The following is a 9,497-nucleotide window of genomic DNA, read 5'->3' on the forward strand; positions in this document are numbered from 1 at the left end:
CTGTATTTGATACTTTTACTAAACATATACCCAACTGGTATTAGAGATGCTGACAAAATGAGAAGGAACTCTACATAACACCAGAAATGGCAGGTTTTTACTTTCCAGAAAAGTCAAGGTAGTTACACTGTACTGATGATCAGTGTTTCACTCTAGCTTCCTAGATGGTTTTAAGCTGAAGTTTAAAATGCAAACTCCATTTCCCAATAAACTCAAGCATTTTTTTTTTACAATAGATCAAATGTTAGAAGAGTACTTTTTCTGCCATTCAGTTTGATACAACACACACTGGAAAAAAAACAAACAAACAAACCAACCTAAAAACCAAAACCACCACACACAGCTCTACACAATTCAGGTCTACTCAGACACACAGCCAGCAAGCTTTACTGAAAATAAGCATTTCGTGGTGATCCGAAATAAAGATGAATGTTCAGAGCTACACCTTTCTAACTGCAAAGCTATCTGTGATGATTAGAAATAGCTAGAGTAAGCTTTGAGAGCAACGTAAAAAGCCTGACGGAGAAAAAAACCAAACCAAGTCAAAAGCAGTTTCAGCAAGTCTTTATTGTTCTACTCCAATAACTAGAAATAACAAGACAAACTAATTCCCCAATTCTTTTTGTCAAAATGTTGGGGCATGATGGTATGCAGCCCTCAAAAAAGGCATGCTTTGAAAAAGGAAAAATAAAGAGTTATTTTTGTGATTTGTGCCTCGCACCAAACTTGAATGACCCTGAGAGAAGTCTGTACAGACAAGTCACTGGAAAGATTTATGTGCAGCTTGTTAGATCTGTTTCCCACCCCGCTTCATGTTATTGCTCTGCAAACGGAGGAATGTTTTAGCAAGTGTTAATCTTGACTAAAATCCATCATAACGAGTGCTACAATATTGCTTTTTATTACAAATAGCCAAAATGCCTTTGAAAATATAAATGTGTATAACAATCAACTGACTGTACAGTGCATTTACAGTACACAATCCAGAAAGTAACATGCAGTGTAAAGAACTGCTTTATACATTAGCCCTTGGCCACAAAGAACTTGGCAGTACTACTACAACTTTAATGACTATAGAGTGAAAAAAATAATTAGAAAACAAAAATCTCAGTTACATCTAAGTTTACCATGAGACTGGGATACATACATCCTTGTACAAGGAACAGCAACTTTTAACTAGAAACTGTCATCATGCTGTAATTCTTAGAAGGGCTGGATCTCCCAATTCTCCACTCCTCCTTACAGCTGGTCCTACCCTCCAGCGGTTTGGTCGTCTTCCCGCCAGGCTGGGGACTTTCGTAAAGGACACAGATAGACCCATCTTCACCTATGCGATATGACACTTCAAAAGGGTCGACCCAAAGAGTTAATTCGCTGGGTAAGAGCTGGAAGAGTCTCTCGTGGCTCAGTCCAATCATCCCCGCCGCCTTTCCTATCAAGGGGTCCATCTTATGGTTGATCCTAATGCACCGGTACCCGGAGCCCTTGGAGGGCACCAGGGGGAACCAGTGGTGCTTGTAGTGCTCTGCGGGAGGGAACAAAGAGGAGCTTTACCGCGGCCCCAGCGCCCCACCGCCCTTCAGCCCCGCGGAGGCTGCGTTCCGCCGGACCCCCGCGGGGCACAGGCGGCGGCGGCAGCGCCGGCCGACCGGCCGGACCGGGGAGGCCCCCCCGGGGGCTCCCGCCGCCCCCGCTCACCGCGCAGCGCCTCCTGCAGGCACTCCCGGAAGCACCGCAGCTGCTCCTCGCCGATACCGCCGGCGGCCCGCAGGAGGCGGGTGACGAACGCCGCCGCCGTGGAGATCTCGGTCCTCATGGCCGCCCCGGCCGGCGCGCACCTCCCCGCCGCTGCCGCCGCCGCCGCCCCGGCCCGCTGCCAGCGCCGCCGCGCCCGCCCCGGCCCCCGCGCCTCCGGCCAATGGCGGCGCCGCACAGCAGCCGCATCACTCGGCGGCGCCCCGCCCCGGCCCCCCGCACGGGCGGGCAGGCCGAGGCCCCGTTGGCGGCGGCGGGCGCGGGGCGGGGCAGCCTCGGCGACCGCGGGCGGCCATTGGGCTGCCGCCCGGGCCGGGCCGTGTTTGTTTTGCTGGCGGAGGGGCGGGGCCTTCCCGCCGAGGGGCGGGGCGGAGCACGCCCGCCGCGGGAGGAAGCGGCGGGCCGGGCCGGGGCAGCGCCCCGCTGCCTTCCCCGCCGGGCGCGACGCTCGGGCCGCCACGCATAACGATCAGTAGCAGCGCTTCGACCGGCGAGACACGACTGCACCCCGGAGCACCACGCCTGGGCTTCGCTCTGCCACGCCGCGAGTCTCCACCGGGCCAGCGGCCGGCCCTGCTCCACGTCCCACCTCAGTCGCTGTGCATCCGCTGAACACCGGCCGCTCCCTGGCAGCGTACGGCTTCCGTGCTTGTTCCTCTCCCCCTCATCCTCAGGGTTCCTCCTCTGTAGTTCGTTCTTACGACGCAAGAGGAAGAACAGGTTAAAGACAGGTTTCCTATTCGGCATTTGCAGCTTTGGCCGCAGCACTCCTCCGCGTCCCTCTGCTTGCCCACGGGGAGCACCACATTCCTACCCCAGGCTACGGCAGTTCCTCTCATTTCCTGACAACCCTGACCGCCCTCAGACATCCACTCCATCGCTAACGGCATTCCAGGCAGACGGGACGGTTATCTTGCCTTCTGCCCTTTTCACTCTCATTTCCCAAGACCCAAAGTGAGCAAAATCTAGAAATACCTCACCATCTCTTTAGACGTACAACTCCAGGGCCAAGACGCTCCCACATGACAGGGCAGCATGAAAGAGACCCCACCCTCACTTAGCTATGCACAAAACCAGTTTTCAGTAAGAGTGATGCAAGAACCTATAGGTTATTTTCAGGAAAAGAGGTGGTCCAGAAAGCATCGGTTCTCTTTTCAAAGCCTATTTACCTGCAAGGGGTTGGGAATTCAGCACACTTGAAAAATACATGCAAGAGTTAAGTAACGGAACTCTGTTTAGTGTATGAACTACACAATTAAATTTGCCGTCAAACGTGTTACAGTGAAAGGATGCATCTTTGGCCTGTATTTAGAGTAATGAATTGCATCTTTCAAGTGTGATACTTGCCAGTCTGGAAAGATTTTTTGTTGTTAGAAACAAAGACAAGCCTAATGGTTATTTGAGCATGAAAAGAGCTGTATGTATATCGCACACATATCCAGCTTCTCAACTGGCCCTGCAGGCCATGTGGCAGATACCACCAAGAGGAACACAAATGGCTGGACTGAGCAGCATTTTTGTGGGGCACAAAGGCTGGAGCGGGGTAAGCGTTTGGTTGAACAGTTCATCTTATTCTGATGAATAAAGTACATGGCTCATTCAAGACAAAGAACTTTGCTGATGACTCATTAGCATCATCATTGCTGAGCCTCCGAGTTTGAGGAATAACTACAATTCATCTCTTGACGATAAAAGTTTTCTCTTGACAACAGTTGTCCTGGCAAGTCAGTTTTTCCAAGAGCTCCAAAACAGTAACTATCAGTAACCCAACAGACTCAGTTCCTCTGCACACCACTCAATGTCAGCCGAGTTTCACAACAGTTTCAGTGACGTGGATGCTGACTCAGCACAGTGCAGTAAGAGTGACAATATTCTTCAGCTATTTTAAAGCTTTTAAGAAGTGGCTGCGTTGGGGAATCTTGGCTATACCTGAGTTTACAAAAAGCTTTCTCTCTAGTTCAAAGACTAAACACAAACTTTTTTCCCTCAGCCTTGAAGTTCTGTTCACAAGTGATTCCTCCTATCACTTTTTTTTTTCCCCCAAGAACAGTGACTAAGGTTAGGATTTTATCACCAGGACTGCCTGCAGTCATAACTGAACACAATTCTCAAAAAGCAGTCCTCTGTCAAGAGTTCATGCAATGCCCCAACCACTTTTTTCCTCCTGTCCTTATTAAAATACATCCTCTCCCTTCACTAGTTTTGTGTCTTAAACCCACTTTGGGGAAAAAAAAGTTGATTTCTTTACACTGTTGGCTGGGTTCTAAGACTATATTCTCCTTCGTTAAAAGGGAGCTAACCACACCTTTATTCTTCTCTGAGGCCCGCCATATGCCAGAGAGCTGGAGGACCCCTTCTTCAGAAGGATCTCACCTTTGAGGAAATGAAGTAATATCTTGTTTCCCCAATTGCACATCTTGCCCTTTCCACCTTCCTTGCCTCTCAGCTTTAAGAACCTGACATCACCTGTAGTTCACCAGCTGCAAAAGCCATGCCCAGGGAGTTAAGGGAAAGGGAGAAAAAAAAGCTTTGTCTGCAGACCTTTAAAAATTAGATCCAGTTTTGCTGCTAGTTAGAGATTACCAGATAGTACTCATTCATCAGCAGAAGCGTGAAGAAAAAACTCAGTCTGGCTAGTGTTTAGGTGTTACTAGGAACCAGTTTAACACAGGTTTAGAATTTACAGAAATTTTCCCTAAACCTCTGTCCCTTTAGATTAAAGGTCAACAGTCATCAAGGCTGTAATTACAGGGGTATAGGAGAACAGTTTGTCACAGAGCCAAACCTCATTCTGCACAGGAAGAGTTCCCAGGGGAACGCCCAGTTACCTGCAATAGCAGGACAGACAGTTTGTTCATTAAACTATTAGTGAACTACAGTTCATTTTTGCTAGATTCTGCCACCCGATATGTTGAAACCTTCAAGTAAAAGTCTCATTACATTTACAATTAAAGCTTCTTCAGACTCATTCTGTTTAAATCTACTTCAAGAAAGCAAGTTCCTATCCAATTTGGACACAATTATTTGTAACAGTATGACAACATTAGAACTCGTGTAGTGCCTCCTTACTTAATGTTACTCAATTAAGATGATTAAGACTTCTCGCCCTCCCTTTCCTGTAATAGCAAGCAACAGGATCAAGACAAAAGGGCCAAGAACCTCAAATGACAAAACTATAGACATTTGTCCAAAACTCAGATGCTATCACCTAGTTTGACAGTCCCACTTCACGGCTTAGCTAGAGTATAATTCTGTATGCCATTTTATAGCCTAACCAAAGAGATTCTTATCAAACAAGAAAAAAAAAAATCTTTCACCTCCTCTTCAAGAAAAGACAGTGGATTTCTGTGCTGCCTTCTCCTCTCACTCACAGCTGCTAGCTCTAGACTACCTCCTCTCCTAATCAAGTCTCAGATCTGGATCAAGATGCTATTTTATTAGAACAAATTTTCACTGAAGTCCAGTTGCATTTCAGTACCTCAAACTTTAGAAATTAAGCTAAAAAAATTAGTCTCTGCTGGTACCTGGACATATCGGTCATCCAATTACTTCAGTCTTATTTTATTTAGTGTTTTGAGGATCAGAACACAAACCCCATTTCTCCAGCTTTGGAAACTTCACTAGTAAAGCTACCCAGGTACACAGGGACTGTATCACCCTACATTTGAGCAGACTCAATCATCACTTGCTAGTTAAGTTATGTGAAAGTCAAAAAAAAAAAAAAAGAGCAAGCCTGCATTACTCAGTCTAGACCATTACTCCTGCACAACAAAATTTTACCATTGCTTTAAGACAAGCTCTGAGTTTATTCTGCATGTTCTGCCAGGTGCTTATCTCAAACACTTCCCCACCTTATTCAAAACAGTTCCCTTTTGTTTGTGAAATACAGACTTCTCTACCATATCTACACTGCGTGACTTCAAAGCCTCTAACACCCGACAGCACTATCACAAATGCAGTAAGACAGCTACTCGTTTCCAGATTCATTAAAATAATGGACAAAGAAACAACGCTTGCATTGAAGTAAGTTATGAAATTCTTACTAGTATTCAGAACAAACATAACATTACTGTTAACAGCACTAAGAACTGTACAAATCCAGACATAAGTTATTAAACTTAATGCTTAATTATGCTAAAGAGCTTCCCCCTTCCAGGCTGCATGTGCCCATATGAGTATACACACAAATTCCCAATTATACACAGTCTGATTTTACTGTCAGTCAGACAAGTATCTGCTAAAGCCAGGACAGATATTAAGGGATCTGGTTTTAACTTGCTTGTGAGAAACTTCAGCAAAGATCAGAGTAGAAAAGCTTTCTAAGCAAGAAAATAGAAGGTAGTTAAAAATACTGCAAGAGTAAAAAGTTAATGTTTTAACACTGCTAGCACAGACTAATGCTCGCTAGATTGAGGTCTGGCACCTGGATCCACTAGTCCCAAGTAGACCACTCAATTGAAATAAGAAGGTAAGGTCTGGCTACAAAAATAAAGAGATGCCACAGTTGTCAGGTAACGTTAAAGTAACATTTTGATTTCCTGTGTTCTCCTCAGTGAGTTTCACATTTAAGGCTCAAGGTAAGCAAGCCACAGAAAAACAAAAAGAAATGAATAGATAGGTACGTGTTTGACTTTCATCTCCCTGCCAGAAAATGCTTCCACACGCAGTAGTATTTAAAACAAACTCTGGGAAGGGTACATCAAGAAACTAGTTATGTGCCAATTATTAAGCTAACCATTTATGTAAATAGGCTGTTTTAGAGAGTACTGGGGGTTCCAATAACACAGCACTGGATATGGTAATTAAACAACAATTTGGAAACACTGTACCAGCAAAATTTAGCAGTAGCCGTCGAAATATGTTATTTTTCATTAGAAACAAATTTTAAGTACTTGTACACAGAGGAAAAACCCACAAGCTTCTAGTTCAACCCCCTCCCCCCCATTTGGTGGAAGATTTCTATGCCTTTGACAGTTGAGAAGCCTCATCAAACAGCAGAAGCAGACAACCTACCACTACTGTTGACAATTGTTAGGATTAATAGCCTTCCTTAGCACTAGAAGCTAAAGTAGTTAAAGCCTTAGGCTGCAAGAGCCAACCAAGCGTAAACTTTTTGATGAAACTAATGTTGCAAATAAAAAATTAGCTGAAACCGGCAGATGCAAATGGAATGAAGAAAAGGACCAAGGAAACAACTGCAAGGGAATGAGGTAGCTTCAGAAGAAGGCCAGCCCAGCAACCAAGAAAAGCAGTAAGAAATCAAGAGACCACCAACTGGGATTAAGTGACTGGACTTGGGGATTGTGTAATGGGTGGTATGTTCCAGGAAATCTGTCTGTAAGGGTGTAACTGGGGTACACAACCTGCAGTAGGGATCTCTGTTCAGAGGCACCCAGCTCAAGCTGCTCTACATGTTGGCTAAACTACTTACTCAACAGACTGGTGACTCGTCCTCATCGAGCAGGAACCTAGGGCCGAGCCCTGTAGAGGCAGCATCTACATAGTTCCTAACACAGACTAGGTGGTGGCTACACAATTACTGCAACAGCTACCATACATATAACCTTCTTTCACAAAGAATTGTTTAGCTCATCAACTCAGACTTACTTCGTTGTTCTGTTCATCTGCAAGTCATTTCTCTTCAGCAGGAACACCTAGAGTAGAGGAATACAGTCAGTATCTTGGTTTATCTTGTTAAAAAGAAAACACATGCAAGTATTCTATCATTCCATTTTTCCTCAACTTCAGCTAGAGGAAAAGGAGAAAGTAAAACTGAAGCTATATCACTTATACAGTATATTGTTATTTAAAAGGAAAGATAGTAATAATTAAAAAATAGTAATAATAATGATAGCACAAGCCTATTCATTTATATAAAAAAAAGCACCATTAAGACCAAGTCAATTCTAAATCAAGTTCCTTTTAGATTACTTAAATTAAGCTCTCAATGTATATCTCTACAAACATAGATAGCTGAAACAGAGCACTAGAACCTGTAAGAGGAAGTTTTAAACAAAACAAGCAATTTTGGTTTTACCCTATCTCATAGAGGCATCTCTCTCTAAACATAACCAAATAAAACCATTCTTAAAAGCAAGAACTATCTTTTCTTCATCACTAGACTGTGAAGACAAGCATTATGTTACCATTCCTACTACAGGGAGAAAAAGAGTATTTCCAAACACAAATAATGGTATCTTCAATGATCAAGCATCAAATCCCTCCATAATCTCCCCAGTTCAGTACACTAATTAATGAAACACAACTGCTTAGAGAAACAAAAAGAAAACATTAAGCCAGCACCTCAGAACTAGAGTGATACAAGTGTTGTCTCACCCTGAAACTGCCCCTTTTTGTGCACCTATGCTGACTAGATGCAGCTGCCCTGCCTGCTTAAGTTCAGAGGGATCACCTGTTGTCACCTTAGCAGAGAAGCTGGGGTGAGTAGCACAGCTGAGAACACTGACCCTCAGGGCCTTCTTTTGGCCTTACTGGCTGATCAGAGGCTACTGCTGCTTATGCCAGAGCAGTGCATAGATACAGCAAATTACAGTCTAGTGACAATTTAAGTTTGCTGCACATAGAGAGAAACAGAGAAATGAACAAGAGAAATCAGAATTCTCTGACAGAATCGGAAATATGTCATACTAACAGCGTAGTGTTTTTCACTTAAAGACCACTAAGGGATTTGTAAACTGATTTATAGCACTGAAAATTGTTACTAACCCTGTTTTAAAAACGTGCTGCAAGACTATAGTCTAGTCGACACTTAAAAAATTTATCAACATAGCTGTGACCTCACACCCACCTAAGTTATACAGAGCTTACATCAGCTGGAAAGTATATTTTTCAATCCACTGTATACAGCTTTTAAAAACAGACTTAGATATGATTACAAAAGCAAGTTAATGCCAGTATTTACTGGCAGGTTTATAATTAATTTATTATTATTAATAGCAGGTTTTTAGCACAGAATTTTTGCAGATATTGCACTTCCCTGACACCATTATCTCTTACTGGTCCCACTTCATTGGGAAAAAAAACCCATGAAAATAACCTATTTAAGATCCTATTTTCTTTGCTAAAGCATCTAAACATTTAACCAGTAAACAACATGGTTGCCAATGATTTAGCAGAGCAAGTGAAAAATTACTCTGATTACTACCTTTGCAGCAATACTAATGAGGGCAAATATTAGAGGGCAAAGTGTCTTTTTTGTAATGGGCTGTTCTTAAGTATTTAAGACTTAAGTATTTGATTAGGACTAAAAAAAAAAAAAAAAAGGACAAATTCTGAGGACGTAACACCCCTTTGAGTCTGCAACAGAAAATCAGAGTAAGTGCTTTCCTGTCTTCACAAACATCATGAGTCTGTTGAGTAAAAATACTTTCCTTTCCTTACAGTCTTGTGCCTCATATTCCCACGGCGTACAAGCAAAACAACCATTGCACATGTATAGTCTCATGTTCCTCTGCAGCTACCACAGGATGTCCTCACAAAGGAAGGATCAAGAATACAAATGGCCTACTGGGACAACAGCTAGGATCCATATTTGTCTAAATAACTGTAAGGTTTCTCCACGAGCCTGTGCCAGAGGGGTAGGAGCATTGTCCATAAGTCTCCAAGAGAGGTGAAGACAGCAGAGGTGGCCCTGTCTGATGGCTGGCAGTGCCACGACCCTGCACGGGCAAGTGCCAGCAGGATGTGTCTGTCACTGCCACCCTCCCAGCACGTGGCCTGGT

The 9,497-nt window shown here is 43.9% G+C and overlaps 1 protein-coding gene across 1 annotated transcript; it reads right to left on the bottom strand.

Annotated features, from left to right (window-relative positions):
- Positions 1 to 537: 537 nt before the first annotated feature.
- On the bottom strand, positions 538 to 1,841 carry LOC142415504 (protein BTG1-like). The gene is made up of 2 exons (XM_075513908.1): positions 1,699 to 1,841; positions 538 to 1,525 (listed from the first exon to the last, which is right to left on the bottom strand). The coding sequence occupies exons 1-2, from the start codon at positions 1,814 to 1,816 to the stop codon at positions 1,173 to 1,175; spliced, it is 471 nt and encodes a 156-aa protein (XP_075370023.1). The 5' UTR covers positions 1,817 to 1,841; the 3' UTR covers positions 538 to 1,172.
- Positions 1,842 to 9,497: the final 7,656 nt, after the last annotated feature.

This window comes from Mycteria americana, chromosome 11, assembly GCF_035582795.1.
Source record: "Mycteria americana isolate JAX WOST 10 ecotype Jacksonville Zoo and Gardens chromosome 11, USCA_MyAme_1.0, whole genome shotgun sequence".
NCBI lineage: Eukaryota > Metazoa > Chordata > Aves > Ciconiiformes > Ciconiidae > Mycteria > Mycteria americana.